This window comes from Cervus elaphus, chromosome 12, assembly GCF_910594005.1.
Source record: "Cervus elaphus chromosome 12, mCerEla1.1, whole genome shotgun sequence".
Taxonomy (NCBI): Eukaryota; Metazoa; Chordata; class Mammalia; order Artiodactyla; family Cervidae; genus Cervus; species Cervus elaphus.
This window is the reverse complement of record NC_057826.1, coordinates 71,710,512-71,732,784: the sequence shown is the minus strand read 5'-3', so window position 1 is coordinate 71,732,784 and position 22,273 is coordinate 71,710,512. Positions and strand designations below refer to the sequence as shown.

Sequence of the window (22,273 nt, the reverse complement as noted above, 5' to 3'; positions counted from 1 at the left end):
AAGGCTGTGACACTCCAGATGCCAAAAGAGAGATGAGACCAGAGAAGAAAAACAGGCTTCTTGGGAGAAAAGAGTAATGATCAGCTCTTACAGACTAAATTGGGTCCCTGAGATTCATATGTTGAAGCCCTAACCCTCAACACCTCTGAATGTGACTGCATTTGGAGACAGGGCCTTTAAAGAGATGATTAAGGGCCTTTAAAGGGGTGATTAAATTAAAACGAGGCTGTTAAGGTCGGCACTGCTCTAATCTGACTTGGTTTTTTTTTTTTAACAAGAAGAGAAGGTTAGGACTCGGGAGAGATACCAGGTATGCACTGAAGCATAATAAAGTGAAAAAGCTGCAGGCCATGGAGAGAGGCCTCAGGGAAACCAAGCTACCCACATCCTGACCTTGGACTTCCAGCCTCCAGAACTGAGAGGAAAATCAATGTCTGTTGTCTAAGCCTCCAGTCTTGAGCACAGTAAGTCCCCTAGGTACGAATGAGTTCTATTCCAAGAGAGTATTTTTAAGTTCAACGAAGTTAGCCTAGATACCCAACTAACACAACTGGCTATATAGTACTGTATTGTAACAGGTTTATAATACTTTTCACATAAATAATGCATAACAGACACACAAAATAAGACATTTTAAATTTTATAGTACCTTGAAAAGCACAGTAGGGCACGCTGACAACTTGAAGGTTTGTATGTAGGGGACTTACTGTATATTGTTACACCAGCCTGGGCAGAGTAACGCCGGGGTGCTGCACGTGTAAACTACAGAGGGATTTAAGGATGAGAAGAGTGATTGCACTCTAAGGATGGTTACTTTGGTTTTTTACAGAGAGAGCGATGACCTGAAGCTTCATGATGTAGCTGCTGCTTTTTATTTATTTGTAGTTGTGGTGGTTAGTTTCAGGTGTACATACAGCACAATGATTCAGTTATACACACACCCCCCCTACATATTTATTTTCATATTCTCCCTATAGGTTATTACAAAATAGTGAGTATAGTTCCCTGTGCTGTAAAGTGAGTCCTTGTTTATATTTTATATGTAGTCATGTGTATATGTTAATTCCAAACTTCTAATTTATCCTTCCCTACCCCCATTGGTAACTGTAAGTTCTAATGCTGCTTCTAAAGAAACTACATGAAATTAACACATTTGTAAATCAACTATACTTCAATAAAAAAAGATAACTGAGTCACACTGCTGTACAGAAGAAATTAACATGACACTGTAAATCAACAATACTTCAGTAACATTTGTAAAAAATGGAAACTACGGATTCCTTGGGCTGGCGGGTATCCATCCCCACATCACAATTTCATAAGTAACCATGAACTGGGTAACTGTCACAGCTTTGGTCAACCATAAACATTCTTACAGTAACTTCAGAGTGATATCTTTCATAATGAAGAAACCTACCTTGGACCTTTGCTGGAGTCATAGGGCCTATTTGTTTCTTGGCTTTTAGGAAGCACCATAAATGAGGACTACAGAAGACCTGCTCATCTGGCCTACACCAGGGAATAGGTGTTGGGCTTCATTTGATGAAGGATCAACAGGATAAAATCTTTGCCCTCAAGTTGCTACACAAAAGGAAGCGGGCAAGATAAGTACCAGAACTAATATATTCAGTGACTTCTTGAACAATGAATTTAGTAACTTATATCTTCAATATCAGACGTCACAGAAAGAAGCTGGTTTAGAAGTGCTAAAGTGCTCTTGGGTGAAACACTTAGCCTCTCTTGAGTCTCAGTACTCTTCTTTCTCACGTGAGTATAACATCTACTTTGCAGGGTTGTTATGAGCCTGTTGCAACACTAGGCACATGGTACAAGCTAGGCACATTTTTTAAAAACCATCTTGTCAGAGTTTAGTCAGCAAGCCCATATAAAAAAATGAGTCGGCATCACCAACTCAATGGACATGAGTTTGGGTAGGACACGGAGGCCTGGCATGCTGCAGCTTATGGGGTCGCAAAGAGTCGGACATGGCAGTGACTGAACTGAAACTTTTCATTTAAGGTGTACTTTTGCTGTATAATGCCACTAAGCCAAATCAACAAAATGTGAGCTTTCAATATCTGAGTGAAGGGGAAGAAAATAATTCTTTTGATTAAAAAAACATATTGGAGAACTGGCATCCCATAAATCACATTTTGGGAGAGGTCACTTTTATAGGATAAAACTTCCCAAGACACACATGGAAAAATAATACACAACGCTATTTCTCTGCAGATCCTGTAAGGAAGAATTTACCATGCTAAGCAAACATCTGTATCACAGGTTCTGTTATCACCTCCCCAAACTTTTAGCTTTTGTGGCAGCAAATGTCTATCTCTAGCTTCCCTCCATTCTTTTTAGTGTCCACCAAGAAACAACCAAGAAACTGTTGCTGCTACCAGAAGCCTCGAAGAAATAAACCATCATAATATCTGATGATCTAGCACCCTTTCATTTTAGAATAATTAAAAGTTAATTTAACTTTTTTTTTCTGGTTGGAATTTCCATTTTTTAAGGTGTGCAATGTGATGACTTAACGTATGCATATATTATAAAATGATCACCATGCTCAAGTTAATGAACATGTTCAACATCTCACACATTTCCTGTATGTGTATGTTGAAAACACTGAAGAGCTACTTTTAAAGCAAATTTCAAGTATACAATTCAGTAGTTTTAACTGTAATCACCATACTTTACTTTAGATCCCCAATGGCAATTTATTTAATAACTAAAAGTTTGTACTTTTTGACCAATACTGCCATTTCCCCCAACACCCCTTGGTAACTGCTGCTCTACTCTCTCGTTCTAGAAGTTTGCCTTTTTTATTATTTCACATAAAATGACACCATACAGTATTTGTCTTCATGTGTCTGGCTTATTTCACTAAGCATAATGCCCTATAGGTTCATCTATGTTGCTACAAATGACAAAGTTTCTTTTTTATGGCTGAATGATATTCTGCTCTATGTCCATAACAAATTTTGTTTGTCCAGGATGGATATAGGTTGTTTTCATATCTTGGCTACTGGGAATAATGCTGCTATGAACATGGGAATATAGATATCTCTTCAAGATACTGATCTCATTTCCTTGAGAGAGAGATATATACCCGAAGTGGAACTGCTGGATAATATGGCAGTTCTATACTGAATTTTTTGAGGACTTGCCGTACTATTTCCCATAATGGTTGTAATTAATTTCACCTTCTTTTCTCCTTCCTCCCAGAAAGATTTAGAGATGTGAGGGAACATGTCTCATTCATGCGTGGATTTGCACTTAATGAGGAATAAAATGCTAGGGAGTTTGTTGACAGGAGGAGCAATTTGGGAATTTTAATGAAGGGATTGACCCTGACAGTTCTGTAGTAGACAAACTGGATACTGATGAGACTGGATATAGAGCAATGACTATACAGCTATATATAGACATACACACAAACATGTATATATAGCTATGTATGTCTGCATGTAGCTGTATATATGTGTGTAGATAAATATCTATGGGGCTTCCCTGGTGCTCAGACAGTAAAGAATCTGCCTGCAATGCTAGAGACCTGGCTTCGATCCCTGGGTCAGGAAGATCAAAGGAATGGCAACTCACTCCGGTTATTCTTGCCTGGATAATTCCATGGACATAGGAGCCTGTCGGGCTACAGTCCATGGAGTTGCAGAGTTGGACACAACTGAGCAACTTTCACTTTCATAGATATCTAAGTCATTGGTTCTTAATTGGAAGTGTGTAGGCTACAGTCCATGTGGTCACGAAGAACTGGACACGACTGAGCAACTTCACTCCCTTACTTCCATCACAAGTACCTAGTGACTTTTCTAAGCACATACACTGATCTAAATGTTAAAGGTTTCTGAATCAAAGTCTTCTGCCTTTTAATTGGCTGCAATTTTGCAAAACCAATTACTATTCATTCAAGCGTTTGACCATGAAAGGCACATTATACACTACAACACATATCTTCCTGTCATACACTAGTGTACTACCTGTTATTGGTTATGATTGTTCCTATCCATATCTTGGTCCCTCCCATTCTGCACCAGTATAAACCCCATACCTGTTTGCCATTGTGAGTGACAGATGACAGAATAGTCCTCAGAGTCTTGAAGCCCATTGCAATATCCAGGAGATGAGCAGCGAAGAAAAAGTTGTTGTAGTGGCCCAGGACTGACATGGTCGTGTACCAGGCGAGGTAGAGAAAGGACTGGGGAGTGGAAGAAATTGAGCAGCTTTTCAGGCATTCATGAAACCCACTTTTTCTCATCTTGGGCTGTGAACTGACCCAAGAATTGCCAAGTGAAGCCCCCCTCAGCCTTATACTACTGCATGAGAGAGAAGTGTCCCCCCACACCCTAAGGCTGTCTGTCTTCCACGAGAACTCCCTGCATCTTCCTGGGCTGCCTCCATAGCTTGTTACTTTGTGGTATCTAATGACATCCCTAGACTTGGGGGCACAGGATTTCACTTTCCCAGCTGCCATACTTACATTGTCAGTAAAAACAACTCCCAGCTTCCAGACATGGTACTTCATGTCGATGGAACTTAGCCTAAAGGGGAACAAGTCATTTCAAAACTTATAAATGTCAAGATTTAAGTGTTTAATAAGGGAAAAAGGGTGTTTTTTTTTTTCTCTCTTGGGGTTTAATAAATCTATAAATACAGTTCTGAGCTTTATGAAGTTGTATGTGTTCACCATGAGAATGAGTGGCTGAATCACACATCCTGAAATTTTAATGTCTTTCTCCTTCAGCTCTATCAGGCATGAAGGCTGTCTTTACATTTTTTTAAAGCAGTATCCCCCCACTGCCCCAATATATTAGAACCTAGAAGAAAGAGTTAGGCTAAACCGGAGCCTGAGCCAACAAAGATGATTATGAGTTTTGCCTCCAGCATAGGGAAGACAACTGGAAAGACAAAGGGTCTAGGCAGCCAGACTCTGAGATTTAACTCCTAAACTCTGTACCATGACACCAGGGAGGCCGCCTCAGCTTTGGTCTCTTCCACTGGGCTAAAGTCAAGGGCATTTTTGTCCAAACCCAGGAGTTCAGCAATGCGTTCTGCTCCGTAGAGATCTCCATATTTGTTGATCACCTAAAGCAGAGAAGAGAACAGGGTGAGCTCAGGTCATGCACCACCATCAGTATTTTCTCCAGCCCCGATGTCTCCAGAGCTGTGTCACACTCTGGGCTCTTTCAAGGGGTTGATATGAATCAAAATGCAAAAGGAAAATGAAGAGAAAAAATTACCCCCATAGAAAACAGAAGCAATAAAGACAATTAAGTGAGAACTGCTTTTCTGGCTATCATTTTGGAAGGGAGGGAAAAACCTAGTACCTAGAAAAGTGATTGTGTTAAGCTGTTTAAAGCATGAGTATGGGAACTAAGCCCCCAAATGACATAAGTTCATATAAAACCCTTTCTGTTGACTTACTCTCCTTGTGATACCATAAAAGCAGCATTAAATTGATCCATGTTTGTAAATGGAGAACTTGGGAGAAATTTACATTTCTTTGGAGGTCATGGAATTCCCCTGCCACCCTGACAAGACATACCTTTCTCTTTACAAACTTATCCCAGTAGTTATTAGGAAAAGATCTGAAAAAGAAAATGAAAAAGGAGATTTTCTTAACATCAAGGCAAGCACATCAAGAAACTTGGCAGTTTTCGAGTGTCTGGACCTATGATCTTTTTGGTTTTTGTCCTGTTCATTGAAGAATTCAAGACTTGATTGAAGTTCAGAGTCACCACAGGTCTACCAGATTTCTGATCTCACTTTGTGGTGAGTTCTCATCTGAAGCACCGGAAAAGCTACTTTGCATTTTCTACTTCAAAATTATGGTTAAGAGCCAGGAAACACATGCAATAAACCTTCATCAAGTGCCCACTTTGGGCTTCCTTTGTGGCTCAACTGGTCAAGAATCCACCTGCAATGCGGGAGAACTGGATTCAACTCCTGGGTTGGGAAGACCCCCTGGAGAAGGGAAGGGCTACCCACTCCAGTATGCTGGCCTGGAGAATTCCATGAACTGTATAGACCATGGGGTCGCAAAGGGTCGGACATGACTGAGTGACTTTCACTTTCACTTCAAGTGCCTACCTTACAGCAGTACTTGGGGTAGGTGCTGCAGTCACAGTGGTGGGAAGTGTGGACAAAGTCCCTAACTCTGAAGCTTCCAGTCTGGAAATCCCTATTAGCTAATTTACATGGGGGTTTTCCTAATGGTGTGTTCTTCTCCTCTCTTCTCCATTCCAGCATAATTCTGTGGGGTACGGCTTCCCCCTTCTCCAGGCATCAGATCCCTCTCTCCTTTGGAAATGGTCCCTACACCATCCAAACCTTAAGCCCACGAGGGAACTTCTTCTGCTAGGCAGCTTGTACCAGCTCCACTGCAAATAGCTTCTTATTGTTAGAGTCAAGAAAGAACTGTTGCTTCCAGGTGTGTTGGCAGAAACCATTTAAGATATTTTGCTCCTATCTGGAAAGATTAAATGTTACCTGAGAGGTTCCATGTGAGTCTAGTTTGCAGCAAAGAAACCTCTGCCCTTGATGCAAGCATTCTTACTAATGCCTTCATTTAAGTCATTCTTGTTAGCTCTGGAACACAACAGTCTCCTACTCTATAAAGGCCACCCAAGTTGGTGATGAGGAAGGGTGGGGGCACCCTCTGTCCATGGACCTTTCAGAATAACCCTGAGCAAATGCCATCTCTCCCATGACAGGGCGGCAAATCTTTAAAAAATTTTTTTTGGATATTTGAAACAGTCTCACTCTTAAATGTCCAAATGATTCTTAAAAACAAAAAACAAATGCTGGGCTTACAAAGTAAACTGCTAATAGATTTTATCTATGGAAGATGGAAATAGTTATTCTGATTTTCTTCTTTGTCCATTTTTCTGCTACTTGATATTTTTCATGTCCTATATTTAGAACCTAAAATAAACAAAACAAAAATAAGCCACCCTTCCTCTATCCACACTGATGTCTCCTTTCTCTTAAATCTTATACAAATGGTCTGTAACATACAACTCAGCCTTGGCCACATTTTGCCATAAGTGGAGGATTCCACAAGTGATGTTGAAGGGCCAGTGACAGAAGGCTCTGGTCAAGCCCCTTTCATAGATGTGATCTTACTTTGATCTGAATATTCTTGTCCCCTGAGTAGACATGTAAGCTCCTTCAAGGTAGAAAGCATAATTCCACTTGGTAATATTCCTTTAAGTGAGGGGTAGGCAAAGAACATTCAGAAAGGAAATGCATAAATAAGTGATACATCTGTATGTGAATGGTCAAGAAAAGTAACATAAGAGGCTCAATCTCTTCGAAATTATGCACAAGAAATTAGCAAAATGCACAAGAAGATGTTATTACACACCTACCAGATTAGCAAAGTTATCTGAGGACAACAAATGCTGACAAGGAGGCCGAGAAGCAGGAGCTCTCCCAGGGTGCTGGTTTAATGTAAATCAGGATAAATGTTTGCAGATCCCACTAGTCAGCAAATTCGTCTCCTGGTGTCTGGTCTACAGAAACTCTTTTACTTGTGCACCAGGTATAAAAATATTCTCTAGAGCACTGTTTGTAACAGCCACTAGTTGAAAACAGCTCAAGTATCCACTGTCAGGAAAACAGCTAAATATACAATCATATACTCACTGAATGGAAAGTGCCACAGTTTTGAAAATGACCAGTTACAGCCACACACATCAACCTAGCTGAGTTCTTGAATGGGGTGCTGAGCAAATGATTCAAGTGACAGTACAATGAGTATAGTTTGATTCCATTTATATAAAGTTCAAAACTAGTTAACATGAAACCACATGTTTAGGGACACATACCTAAGTGGTAACACTATACACTAAAGCAAAACAATGAGTATCACTAAAATTACGAGAGTGGTTAGCTGGGGTCTGGGGAGGACAGGGAGGATAATATCTAAGACTTCAAAGTTTTCATTGATGTTCCAATTTTAAAGATTTGTAGTTCATTTTATTACTATATTTTACAATAGATATGCATTCTATATCTTCTTCTATATGTATTTAACAACATAAAAATATGAAAGCTCTCTATGACGTAACAGTTAACTTTAAAAAAAGGTTACAAAGTACTACATGTACAATGATACCATTATTGTGAAGAAAAAGGTTCATTGATTGAAATGTTTTAAAACAGCTGTTCTCCTTATACATGCATTTCCCTATTCACGGGTATTTTAGCCACTTCAAATAAATGTTAACAACCATCCTTGTCAAAACAGTTTAGTGTACTTGTCTCATTATCTCCTGAGGATAAATTTCTAGAAACTGCACTGTCTTTTTACTGGGACTCTTAGGCCATATCATCTTGTGCCACAGACACAAGTGTTAACTAATAAATGATCTTTCTTTGGTAAGCTTTCTGTAAGTAATATTCAAACTTTTTGTACTATAATAACGAGGGTTCAGAAATGAGTCTTAGTAGCTTCCCTTAGTTTTAAGTGGGGAGACTGGCAGTGACCTGCAGGCAGAAACGTGCTTTTGATTTGCAGGCTCTCACCTTTTTTCCCCTAATAGTCGAGCCTTCCCTTACTAGGGACTATTTTACAAAGCTCAGCAGTGCCTTTGCAAAGCTGCGTCTCTCAATTTGCTTAACTAACTTTGGATAAGCAGCATTTTCTTCCCCCAAGGGTCAGGGCTGCTGCTTCTAGATGTACATGTTTTATTGGTGCAGCCGTGTTTCAAAAGTTACCTTTGTTTCTATATTCAGCCCTGTTGCTTTACTTTTCTTTCAGCACATTATCTTACAGCTCTCATTTTCTCTATTGTGAATATACTGGCATTAGCGCATCACCTTTGCTAATGGTTAACGATCGTTTCTTTTCTAAATTTTTATTGTGGTAAATAAAATATGTATAACTTTACAATCTTAATCATTTGACTATATTTCCTGTGTTGTACAATATATTCTTGTAGCTTATTTCACACCTAAATGTTTTTACTTCTTACTCTTACCCCTATATAACCCCTCCCCTCTCTCCTCTCCCCATTAGTAATCACTACTTGGTCCTTCTATCAGTGAGTCTGCTGCTTTTTTGTTATATTCACTAGTTTGCTGTATTTTTTTAGATTTCCACATATAAGTGATACCATACAGTATTTATCTTTCTCTGACTTATTGGTGATGGCCATTTTTTTGTTTAACAGTGAAAGGAAATGTACAGCCATGTGACATCCCGGGACTGTAGGAGGTAGTGTTCTCATCAGTCTACCAACAAAGAGGAAACTGAGGTTTAAGAACTTGATTCCCTTGCCCTAGGTCACAGAATCTCAGTGAGAGAGCTGGCTCAGTCCTCTACCTCTCTGCCTCCAGAATCAGTGCCTTTTCCTACCACATTAGCAATTATACACATGCCTACCAAGAAGGCAGGCTTAACGCCACAGGTCTTAACATCATCACCCAGATGATCCTATTTTAGCTGCCCATGGAACTGCTTATTAAATTATATTGGGAGGAGTTCTGGTATCCACTAGGCTATCTGTTTAAGGAGAAGACTTCTGAGACAGTGCTGTCATAGAACTGCTGTGCCATTTAGGGACCCTGAAGAAGCTGATCAGCTTGATCTCCAAACTCCTCGGCCAAGGAAACACTATGACTCAAACATGGAAAACTAGATTAAGTAGTATTGTGCTGGACCATCTGGTCTTAATTAAATATGCTCAGCACTTTCTGATAATATCCTCTGTCTGCCATTAAATGCATAGCAATACACACAACTGTTTGAGGAACAAGATGCTACTTTGTGAAAAGGCAGGGGAGAAAACAAGTCCCAGAAATCAAAGGAAGGCTTATATTAATCAGTCTCCAGGGCTGCTGGAAAAGGTATTATTTACAGTAGAAACTCCTTTTTCCTTTTTGGGGTGGGGGCAACTTACGGCGTGTTGATTACCAAGCGATCCCACTGCCCCTTGATGTCATCTTCAGAAGGCTGTTCAGTGATATACAGGCCATCAAACTCCAGCTTCCTGGCGATTTCTTTTTCTCTCTTGAATACCACCAAAGGGACCTAGGAGCAGGAAGACACTGTACTCAGAGCAGGCTTTCTAACGACAGCATCCTCTCCCATACATATCTCACAAATGGGCCTTCCAATGTCAGGGCAGCAATCTCTTTGCAGTGGGATTCTTAGGGTGCCTCAGAATCCTTGGACCTTGCGGGTCCAAGGCTAAATAAATCACCTCTCACTCCTTTGGCTCATATACCTCCCTCTCCAGAGCTGATCTGATTTGGGCCAGCCTTCAAACAGCTGACAGTACGACCAACTGGACTTTCTGGCTTGTGCTGGTGAGAAGGCCATATGTAGATGAATCACAGGGCTGAATAAGTTAGGTCTCCTAAAACTCTTAGGGTGGAGGTTGACCAAGATTTAAAAAGGACAATAAACTATTCTAGTTCAATCAACTATATTGAACAGCTGGAATAATACGGTAAAAGTTCCAGCTTCCTTCAATGGCTAGGGTCATATTCTCATGTCTTTGAAACTTGGTTAATGAAATATGGCTTAATAGTTGGAATGAGAGGATTCACTGGGCTCTGTATACAGTCTTTTGCTATTGAAGTTTTCTTCCTGACGTATCTTCTGGGAAGAGCTCCTGCCCGGCATACTTACTTGCTCTCCACCATTGCTTCCCATTCTCTTATAATCACGACTTTGCTTCTAGCCTAGATATGGTGGCACATTTATAAAGACCTACCACAAAAGAGGTACGTACACAGGAAATACTGGGAAAATAACCCACTTGGCCCAACCATCACACAAACTTTAGTTAGTAAGGTCAGAGGATACCACTGGAATCTCAGGATATAAGAAGGCAGGATAGTCAGAGCTCCAACAAGCCACAAAAGCTTAATTCAGACAGAGCCAGTGCTTTTCTTCAGCTGGGAAGCTACTAGTTACTTGGCAACATCCCTGAGACCTTGGTCTCCAAACTATTTCTCCCAATAATGCTTTCTCAAATCTCATGATATCTCCGCCCCTCACACTGCTGCTTTATTTGAAGACAAAAAGGCAAATTTTTGATAATGATTTGTAAAGAGTTACTGTGTACCCTTTTCCTCTCCTTTATTTTTAAAATTTACTTTATTGAAGTATAGTTGATTTACAATGTTGTTAATTTCTGATATATAGCAAAGTGATTCAGATATATGTATGTATATATACATATGCATATATATATACATACACATACACACATTCTTTTTCATATTCTTTTCTATTAAGCTTTATCACAGGCTATTAAATACTGTTGCTGCTTACCCTTTTATTAAAACAAGGAAACAACACTGAGGAAATAAAAGACTCAGGATACGAAGGTGGCAAAGGCTGATCATGAGCACTGCACAGGGCAGAATCAGTAACTGCTGCTGGTTCACGGATGATATGGGAAGAGAAGCAGAGAAAGCCAGGAACTATATTCAGTATCCTGTGATAAACCACAATGGAGAAGAATATGAAAAAATGTGTGTATGTATGTGTGCGTGTGTATGTGTATATATATATATACATATACATGAATGAAAATGAATATTCATATATATGATTGAAGATATGAATGAATCATATATATGTGTATATATATATATATACACACACACACATGAATGCATCACTTTGTTGAATACCAGAAATGAACACACTTCTTCGCCGAGGGTTCTGACTAGCCTCAGAGCGCCTGGCAGCTCACCTTTAGGCAGTAGTAGCCCACCACGCAGACTAAAGAGATGACGGTGTGGATGACGGCCAGGGCCCGCAGTGTCGGCGCCATGTAGCCAGTGCTCTCCTGCAGGACGAAGAACACCACCGCTTCCTCCTCTTCCTCGTCATTAAAGGAATTCCACAGGTTGGCAACATCCTCTGTCTCTTCTTCTAAAGGTTCTTCGGTGACCTGGCCCAAGATACACACCCTCTTAGAAACATCAGAAAGACCTCTGCCACTAGGCTCTCCCCATATACTTTATATTGCTGGCATCTACTGACTCCATATTACCTGATGAGTGAATAAGGTTTTTAAGTACTTTATTCCACCAATATTTTTAAGAGACAAATCCTCGCTCTTGAAAATAAGCCCCAAATTTAAAAGTTAGGAAAGTCTTACTACATATTCTACAATCCCTTTGCTGCAGGAGGTCATCTTTGAAATGCTATGGCCTGGGAGGAGACTTAAGACAAACACTTATGCACAAGTGCACACACAGCACACACAAAACATTTCTGTTCTTTCTTAGAGGCTGTTAACATCACAGCCATCCTTACACAGTGACTGTCAGATCAGCGCCTTTGAAGCCGTCACCCTGAAGGTCCTGCTGCCTGCTGGCTGTCTGCACCTGCGTGCCTGTCTGAAACACTTCAGTCTCAATGTGTTTAAAGCCAGACTTCACCATGCCCTTCGACACATTTCCATTTTTCTACCATGGACAATAGCAAACCATTTGTTTGTCAAATGCAAGACTGATGTGGGTAAGAGCATGTTTTATAGAAATTAGATCTGTGGTTTTAAATAGGAAGGGAGAGAGGCAAGTGACAACAGCCAGTTAAAGACTATGTCAAGAATCCAGGACCTATGACACTCATTAATTCATTCAACTAACATTTATTATGCACCTACAGTGACAAGACTCACTTACCAATGTTTAAAATCTCCATTTATCTTGATGAGTCCCTGTCCTCCACATCCAGAAACCAACTTCTATTCATTCTTTCTTTGTAACAGTTCTAACATATGGGTCAACTACCATGGCTGACTGTTACTTTTATTACTCACAGAACTGTAGTTATTATTCAGTTTGAAATCCTTATAGCTCCTAATATAGGGTCTAGCACATTGCAGACATCCAACAAATATCTGAAGAATTAAGTAACAACTAGAACAATCCTGAACGACTGAAATGGTGCCCTAACTGGCTTCCCTTGCAACCTGTCTCTCCATTCTCTCCGTTGCTAAAGACAGTATCCTTTTTTAGAAGCTAGTGTCTTAGAAATTTCCTTAGATATTAGAATTTTTGCTTAAATTAAGAGCATAACTCCTTTTACTTTTTAAAAAAGCATATAATCTATTCAGCAAATAGCCCCCAAATGAAGTATCACCTTGTAAAAGAGCAGGATGAAGTTGATAGCGAAGGCTACAAACAGAGCAAGGAACCTCAGGTTGTAGAAATTCCTGGCCAGGTAGTGCTGAAAAGAAAAGGACAAGCAGAAGTAGGAGAATGTTGGCAGGGGGAGGGACCTTCCCTCTCTCAAACAGAGGATCTTCTCAGAAGAGGTCTACACAGGGCTAATCCTACTCTTCTGTAACCACTCATCCAGGACAATCCTGGCCTTCTTACGACTTATTTGGTGGGGGATCAAAAATGATGATTTTTTAAAAACTGCTTAGAATGATGCTCAAGGGAACCCTGCTTATTTTAAACCTCAGGAAACCAAATGCCTAAACATACCCTTAGCACAGGTCTCAAATGCTGCTCTGAAGGGGGTGGGGGTGTGTGTGTGTGTGTGTGTACTCCACAAAGGAAGTAGTCAATTTGGAAATTATGAGTGATCGAGGCCCACAAAAGAACCCTGCAGCTCCCACCCCAACTGGAGCCAGACTATGGCCAAGAGTCCTTGTCCTTTGAAAGCCACAGCCCAAGCTCCCCTGCCTCTCCCCATCCCCACGCCTAGTGGAAACACCAGCACTTGAGGACAGGAATGGTAGCTGCCTGTGGGAGTGCTCACTCTCCGTGGAAAAGGCTCCCACCAGTGCTGCTGGGAGGGTGTGGTCCTGGCCTTTGGCAACTGTGCCTCAGTGGGCAATTCGCCAGAGAAAGGATATTATAAGCTGGGCTGAGGACCTGTGGAGTAACAGAGCTTTTGAGAACTAGTATGACAACCTAACACACCACAGGAATGTTCTTTCTGCATCCGAATGATCTCACGACTTCTGAAGTTTCTGACTGGCAGGGGTCAAGTCCCCACAGGGCACACACACATAAAGATCTCCCTCCTGGACAGCAGAGGGCGGAGGAGCCGGAGGGCTTGCCTTTCCCCTTTTCCTTTCCCGCTAACTGGTGGCTTAGATGGAAGAGAATCTGCCTGCAATGCCGGAGACCTGGGTTTGATCCCTGGGTTGGGAAGATCCCCTGGAGAGGGGAAAGGCTACCCACTCTAGTATTCCTGCCATAGACAGAGGAGCCTGGCGGGCGACAGTCCATGGGGTCGCAAAGAGTCAGACATGACTGAGTGGCTAACACTTTCGCTTTCTCTTCCCTCCAACACAGAAGGGACAAGCAGGTAATCAAGGAGAGGCAAGGAAGAGGAATGAGAAAGATGAGGAAGCACAAGTAATCGGATGGTGAAACAAAGTCAGTGGCCACCTCTCTGAGGTCTGCCCGTGCCAACGCCCGCACCCGAGTGGGACCAGGGCCAGAGTGCTTACCAGCAACTTGGTCTGATAGATTTCCAGCCCTTTAAAGAAATTGGCCATGAAAGCTTCAGGCTTCTCAACCTTCTGGCCACACCGTCGCTTCTTCCTTTTGGTCACGTCTGCCCACAGGGCCTCGGCCTGCTCCTCTTCTTTGGCTGTGTCCTCTTTCTCTCCATCTTCCATGCTGCAGGAATGGCAAAGCCACTCAGCACAGAGGGCAAAAGGAGGCCTGATCCTGACAGGGAGACTAAAGAGGAATCTGGGCTGAGAGGGGTGGGAGACATATTATTCCCTGAGGCCGGGAATCTCAGGTCTTGATTACCTGCTTTGATGAGTCATGGTCACAGGTGTACATATATAATTTAGTAGGCTTCTGAAATTTGCCTTACCAAACTTTTTCCCCTTCAGAAATATTGTCCTTTATTTTCTGAGCTTTCATGAGAATTGCCAATAGTACCTCTTCCAAGATTGTGTTAGGAATTAAATGAAGTATTGCATAAAAGAACTTAGCAAAAGGCCTGGTGTGTAGCAGTTATTCAGTAATTACTATCAATAGATAGCACTATCACCAACATTATATGAAGCTGCTAAGTGTGAGTGTTTGATCATTTGCTTGGTCAGATGGTAAAACCCTGATCTACTATTTGGACTGTAAAGTGAACACAATTATTAGAATGTGTTTATTGTCTAGCTGGGGTAAAACGAAATGTATCCACCCATGAAAAGATGATCAACATCATTAATCATCAGGGAAATACAAATCAAAGCCACAATGAGCTATCATCTCACACCTGTCAGAATGGCTATCATCAAAAAGAACAGAAATAAATGCTGGTGAGGACATGGAGAAAAGGGAACCCAGGTGCACTGTTGGTGGGAATGTAAATTGGTGCAGCCACTATGGAAAACAGTATGGAGGTTCCTCAAAACACTAGAGAGAGAGCTACCATATGATCCAGCAGTCCCACTCCTGGGTACATATCCAAAGAAAACAAAAACAATAATTCTAAAAGATACATGCATCCCAATGTTCATTGCAGCAGTATTTACAATAGTCGAGATATGGAAGCAACTGAAGTGATAAGTAGAGGAATGAAGAAACACACATACACACAATGGAATATTTCTCAGTCATAAAAAGGAAAAAAGAAATGTATCCAAAGCTTGCACAATATCTGTTCCTTTTGTTAACAGAACTCAAGCTTCCTATTTACCATAGCCACAGAATAGTAGATAACATTGAAAACTATCAATCATAGCAATAAGAGTAGTTATGAAGAACTTACTCTGCCTTCTCAGACTCTATTTTGCCTTCTGTTTCATGAGCTGCTTTCATTTCTGCTGCCTAGACAAAAATAACAATCAGTTAAACTTTCCTCAAATAAATATGTTCATGATGATGAACCATATCACTAGCCACTGTACATGGTCACAAATCCCAATGGCTCTCTCTCTTTACGCTTTGGCAGTTCTCAGGATCACGGAACATAAGTGTCCTCCTATACATTACATGGCTCTGGAGAGATCAAAGATTTTAGGCTTGAAAATCTCTCTGCTATTATTCAATCTAAAGAGAAAACTTGTGCTAGGACATTGCCTGAGCCCTGTGGCAGTGGTCCTACTGCTCCACGGGGTCAGGTAGAGATGGAACACAAGTCATGGCAGGTCTAATCCAGAACCCACTTCCATCAGAGAGCATCCCTGCCCTGTCTTCAATCCTCTTCCACTACCCCACCCTCTCTGATTGATGACCATGGCACTGAGAATAAAATTCAAGCTCCTTCGTGTGCTAAGCTGTTTCAGTCATGTTCAACTCTGTGACCCTGTGGACTGTGGCCCGCCAGGCTCCTCTGTCTGTAGGATTCTCCAGGCAAGAATACTGGAGTGGGTTGCCATGTCTTCCTCTGGGGGATCTTCCCGACCCAGGGATCGAACCTGTGATTCCTGCATTGCAGGCAGATTCTTTACTGCTGAGCCATCAGGGACGCTCTCAAGTTCCACACTAAGGCCTTTAAAGCCATTATGATTATGGCTTTTCTCTCCATCTTCACCTTGTACATCTGACTCATTTCCAACATGAACACCTAGACCTCCTTTTCTTTCCTGAGACATGCTTCCCTGTACCAGAACCTTAGCACAAGCCATATCCTCTGCCTGGAATATGACTGTCCTGATTTTTGATGTGCCTGCCATTCTTCAGGACTTGGTTCAGATGACACATTTTCAGATGCACCTTGTGCATCCTATTTATAGTAGGGCCCATAATCACTCTGTAACACACAATCTTGTTCATTCATTTCAGCACGTGCTCCAAATGGTAATTATTTATTTGCTGTCTTCTTCCACTAGAAGTTAAGCTCCATGAAGGCAAAAATGTTGTCTCTCTTATTAACCAATGTGTTCCCATATCCTAAGAATACAGCTTGGCATATAGCAGGCCTCGAATGAGTCCCTGTTATGTTTCAAACTCTGCTCTAGTCCCTGGGTTACACCAGGGAGCAAAAGAGAGTAAATCAAGTAATACTGTCAGAATGTTTATGATTCTGAAGCTTCCTTTCTTGATTCTCCACACCTTTCCTACACATTTCCATAGCACTGACAGTCCTCCTTCCTTGTCCTAACTTGTCCAATGTCAACCTTTTTCACTAAATTATAAGAACAATGCATTTCTCATTCACCATTGTATTCCCAGAGCCTAAAACAGTGATAAGTGTACATCAGCTATTTGGTAAACAGTAATGTAATTCATGAATAAAGGTTGTCTTTGGGCTCTGATCTCTTCACACTTTGCTCCATACTCTATTGCTAGAATGATGTTGTGAGTTGGATACTGCAACATCCAGAACTTTTGATGGCCAAAGGGCTCTGATTTCTTGCTATCTTATTCACTCAATCTAGTCCACTAACTCAAAGTCCAAATTGGATAGTGGGGGCAACACAAGGATGAAAATGTCCCCAGCATGACAAAACTACTGGGCACTGTGCTAAACTCTATGCTAACATCTGGATCTTTCAGGACACTGCAGACATATGACTTCATCAGGAAGGTCTCCTTTTACGGTATACCTGGTTTTCTACTCTTTCAGTTACTGAATGAATCCATGGGCCTTGCAAACTAACCTAATAAAAGATGTGGAAGCAAGTGGCAGGTCATGGATCACCCTGTTTGAACTCTTACAATGTAAACTGGGAGACCATTCAGCAATTAGACATTGAGACAACCATCTAAGTCTCATCTCTTCAGACATGACAAAGCTGGAATTATCAGATTAGGGTCATCATGGAAGAGCTGGTATCTGATACAGTGTCTGCTCCTAGAGAACTGGTATCAGTCTTGATTGCAAGATAGAGTGGCAAGTCTTTTTCTGGGGATAAAGAAAGGTGACAGAGACAAGTCATGTGCTTACCTGTGCCTTCCTCTTCTTCCGTACAGTACTCTCTAAGGTAGGGGTTTCGTCCTTGCCAATAATCTCAGAGAGGTCACCCAAACCCACTTCGGGCCCATGCTTTAAGCCACCTTCTTTCTTTGGGTGGAGTCCGAAGAGATCTGACATGATGTCCGCATCTCCCTTCTCCCCCTTTACGAAGTGCACGAGCTCCGTGGTGATGCCTGGCTCAGGCACTTCTGCCCTCTCAGCTTCCATGGCATCATCGTGGATACCAAACTGGGTTGGGTCAGGCATGTCGCCCAGGATCTTGGTGACTCTTATGTTCTTCGCCCCTTCTATGAGTCCCCCTCCGAACACTGTGCTCCAGAGGACCTGAATGATTCCTCCCACTATAGTGAAGAGCAAGTGGAAAAGCCCCACGAACAACGTCCAGAAGAAAGAGAAGAACACCTTCAGCAGCTCCTTGAAGGTCATCTTCTTTACCTTCCTGTACTGCTTCCTGAGGTTCTTCAGGGTGGCCCTCTTCAGAAAGTTGGCCACGTTTCTCTTCACCGAGGCACAAGCCATGGCAAACGCAGAGGCACATTCAAAAGACTTCTCCTCCTCCTCCTCTTCACCCTCCACTTCTAACACATAAGAAGAATCTCCGTCTTCCTCCTCCTCCTCGTCTGGCCTGTCGGCTGAGTCAGATTCCGAGATCTGCGATGCTAACTGCATCTCAAAGATGGTGTCCTCACAGAAGTTCACGAACAGCTCCATCTTCTCTTGCTCCCCGCCTTCATTGACAACGTCAAAGATGAACTGTCGCTTAGACTCCTTCACCTGGGGCTTCTCCCACTGAGTTCGACTGGACTCACTGATCTCAAAATAAACACGCTCAATTTTCTTGGCCCCACCCATAATCTCAATGCGTCCCAGGTATGGTTCGAAGTAATTGAGTACACTTTCTGCTGGGTCCAACAGACACTTAAGGCGAGAGTCGTTTGGCATATGCTCAGAAAGGTTTGTCAATAACACTGCCACATTAAACCCTATGTCCTTGGCTGGCTCATGGAACCGGTCAACAAAATCGATGTAATTAAACATGTCATTTTCATCAGCTTCTGCGCACGAAAGGAGAAAGTCTATCTCCGACTGTGTGTACTGCTTTTGCCCTTCCATGGCCTTCTGGAATTCCTTTTTGGAAATGATTCCTTTCCCATCGGGGTCATATTCTTTGAAGGTGTCTGAGCTGGTTAAGTCTTTAAGTTTCAAGAACATGTCAAAGAATTTCAAGATCATTTCTACATTGGTAGATGACTCTACCAGCGTGTCAACCATCTGCTTGCCAATGGTTCCATTTACCACATTCCCTGTGAGGCAGGTTCAAAAAGACACACAGATACATAAATAAACCCAAGTCATCATGGAACTGGTCAGGCAGACATTTTTAGAAGACTTCTATCCCAAATCGGTCAGCTCTCTTTCTGACCGTGATGATCTGGAAATGGGTAGGAGGGAGCAGCAAGCCATAAAGACTCCACCACTAGGAGCCAAGGGGGAAAGAAACATGGGGAAGGAGGAGATGGCCACGCCAGTGCCTTCTACCTGGCCTGGGGCCTGCAGAGTGGCTTTGTTATCAGGTTATCAGGGACACATGGGGATAAGTGGTGCCCCTCTAGCCCCCTTAGACCTGGGAGGGTGCCCAACTAGATGGCTGGCATACACACTGGCAGCCAGATGTATTGAAAAGCAATGGGGAGAGGAGAGGATAGGGAAGAGCAAAGCTTGGAGGTTTTCCCCAGTTCATTCTGGCTTTCCCACTGATACAAAATGAGTTGGTTTCAGGCTCTGTCCATCAGACCATGTGCCCCTCACTCATTTTCTTTTGTCTGTTTCTGAAAATTTGGTTTTCTAACCAATGTCATCTGGCATCAATGACCTGCCAGGCGGATACTCTGCGTGACTAGTACGGTTAGTGCTCGGACCAGTGACAGTCGTGTGAACGCCTAGTTATTCCAAACAGCCCAACCTTCCAGGAGGGACAGAAGCATCACCACCATGTCCTGAAGGAGATCCAAGAGTTCCTTCAGCAGCTCGATCTGACTGGAATCCTAGAACAGAAACAGGAGATACCCCTGAGCTATCTGATCCCTCAGCAAAGTACAGGGCAGCGAGCAAGGAGAGCCTGCTCTGGGAAGGTCAGGTGAAGGCTGTGTCCATCTCCAGAATGAGCTCCCTTCTCATGGTGGATGCGGACAGCTTAGCATCCTCTCTTTGTAGCATCAGGAGGCTCGCTGTAACAGGCCTCATCCAGAAGAGTTCCTTTACAGTTTTCCTTTTATTAGCACAACATGTCAGATACACCAATTGTCCAAAACACTGAACAACCCAAACCACCAAAGACCCGTTAGGTATCTCTAGTAGCTTAAGTTGCCATTTTTCATACTGAAGAATTACCGGTGAGCTTTTGGGGAATACATATTGCAATCCAATTAAATGATCAAGGTTTCAATCACCAAATGGGTTCTCCTTTTTTTTCTTAATTTAGGTTCTCCTGATTCTAATCGGTGGTGATCTGGGTACCACTTGTCCCTTAAAATGTTGTATCATTGAGGCTATTCCTCCGGATGGTTTTGATACCAGTCTGTTTGGTTTTCATTTCAGCATGGCAGACAAAGGCATTGCCAAGTGGGCTCTGGGTTTGATACCTGTGTCACAGAAGGGAAACAACCCTTGGAAGGTCTGAGGTGGGGAATCTGAGGGTGAGATTAAAAATACGGGTTCTGGGCCACACTTCTTTTACAGACTCTCTCACCAGGACACAGTTCTTTAGCTAGCCCTTCCGATTTCAGAAGGCTTTCCTCCCACCTTTGGAGGGAGTCACAGATATCCACAGAACATCACAGAAGTGTACACTGTTAGAGCTTGAAGAGCCCTCTGAGGTCATCATCTATTCTAACTCCCAATATTTTCTAGATGATGAAAGTAAAAACCAGAAAGGGGAAGTGACTTCCCGGAAGACACCCATGAGGAGGTGGCAGGGTCAGGATTTTGCCTCTATGGGCTCTGCACCACACTGCCCTGCTGGGTTGACACAGCAGTGGATGTATTACTGCCAAACTGGCAGCTCTCCCAAGAACTCTCTCTTCCCATAAGGCCAGAGTCAAAAGGGGAAAAATGAAAGGGGTAAATAGCACATTCCAAAAGAGAGAGGCAGATGTGACAGCCTTGAAAATTTTAGATACACATTATTTACATGAATGCTGCCAATGGGACTCTAATCAGCCTGAAATGTATCCTGACGTTCTCCCTCATGTGTTGCCATGGAGAGAGGCGATCAACTACTACAGACACTACATTTATTTGTTCGTATAAATGCTCTGAGTGATTCCAATTCATCTTGCCAGAGAGATGGGGAGTGAGAAGGAAAGGCAGAGATGGGGAGTAGGGGCAGCAAAGGTTGAGAGAGAACGGAGATGTGAATTAGAGACATGCAGACATTGGACAGATCAGACAAGGTGGTGGATCGCGTTCATAAACTGTGAAACAATGACAAGGAAGCAAAAGGGATCAGCACCATAAAAAGCAACTGTTGAGGCAATGATGGAAAGGGTAGGTGGGTGGGACACAAAGGAGGAAGCTGTGTTCATGCAAAAGCCTGTCTGGGACCCCCCAGGAGGTGCTCATTCCCATCTCCCATTGAGGCCCTCGTTTTACAAGTGAGATCTGATCTGCTTGGCTTTTCCAGGCATTTGGTCAAGCAGCCACATCCACAGTGGGAAGACCATGGCGTGGGGACTGACCAAGCATTTCACATCAGTGACACATGGGGAACGGGGAACAGGCCACAGTACCTGAGAGAGTTTCATCTGCATGTTAGCAAATACATGGAGGAAGCCGACCACTGCGTCCCACAGTCTGCTGTGAGCCAGGCTCTGCTGGTTCCCAATGCACGGGCCCTGGGGAGAGGAGGACATTCTTGTCTCACTGAAGCATCACAAGCTGCTCTGAAATTTGCCTTAGTAAGGGCATCTGACATCAACTCTTTCCAAATGTCACATATCTTGTAGCTCAATATTTTCCCAGGTTACTGATTACTTCTCCCCCAACTCCATTGTGTGCACCCCACCCCCCAACCCATCCTAAGATCCTATTTCTAGGAAAAGTCACTAGGAATTTCACAGTGTGGTGATTTTCAGAGATTTTCTTTAGCGTTTGTTCTTATGCTAAAGAACATTATTTTAAAAGTAAATGCTCTGGTTGAAACAGGGCTGAAGGGTACTCCTGCCAACTCCAGCCCCCAACCTTGGCCTAAGAGGGGTTCTGAGGAGTTTCAGTTTGAAAGGAGCACAATTTGAAAACGAGGCCCCTGTGTTTCCATCATTTGCAAGGCAAAGCTACTCATTAAATGTGATGACCACATGGCTATCTACTCAAGTAAAAAAAGTCTGAATTATG

The 22,273-nt window shown here is 42.5% G+C and overlaps 1 protein-coding gene across 13 annotated transcripts in view; it reads right to left on the bottom strand.

Moving 5' to 3' along the window:
* Nucleotides 1-22,273, bottom strand: part of RYR3 (ryanodine receptor 3) — a 548,224-nt gene that overhangs the window by 7,169 nt on the left and 518,782 nt on the right. For 8 of the 13 annotated variants that reach the window (XM_043919301.1, XM_043919306.1, XM_043919308.1 and 5 more), the window contains 12 exons: nucleotides 21,670-21,774; nucleotides 19,845-19,926; nucleotides 17,852-19,185; nucleotides 15,731-15,789; nucleotides 14,457-14,691; nucleotides 13,130-13,216; nucleotides 11,730-11,930; nucleotides 9,921-10,051; nucleotides 5,561-5,603; nucleotides 4,973-5,100; nucleotides 4,496-4,556; nucleotides 4,067-4,213 (listed from right to left, as the gene is read on the bottom strand). In XM_043919301.1, coding sequence (XP_043775236.1) covers nucleotides 4,067-4,213; nucleotides 4,496-4,556; nucleotides 4,973-5,100; nucleotides 5,561-5,603; nucleotides 9,921-10,051; nucleotides 11,730-11,930; nucleotides 13,130-13,216; nucleotides 14,457-14,691; nucleotides 15,731-15,789; nucleotides 17,852-19,185; nucleotides 19,845-19,926; nucleotides 21,670-21,774 — 2,613 coding nt within the window. The remainder of the gene's footprint in view (nucleotides 1-4,066; nucleotides 4,214-4,495; nucleotides 4,557-4,972; nucleotides 5,101-5,560; nucleotides 5,604-9,920; nucleotides 10,052-11,729; nucleotides 11,931-13,129; nucleotides 13,217-14,456; nucleotides 14,692-15,730; nucleotides 15,790-17,851; nucleotides 19,186-19,844; nucleotides 19,927-21,669; nucleotides 21,775-22,273) is intronic. The other 5 variants (XM_043919307.1, XM_043919312.1, XM_043919314.1 and 2 more) reach the window with 2 other exon arrangements.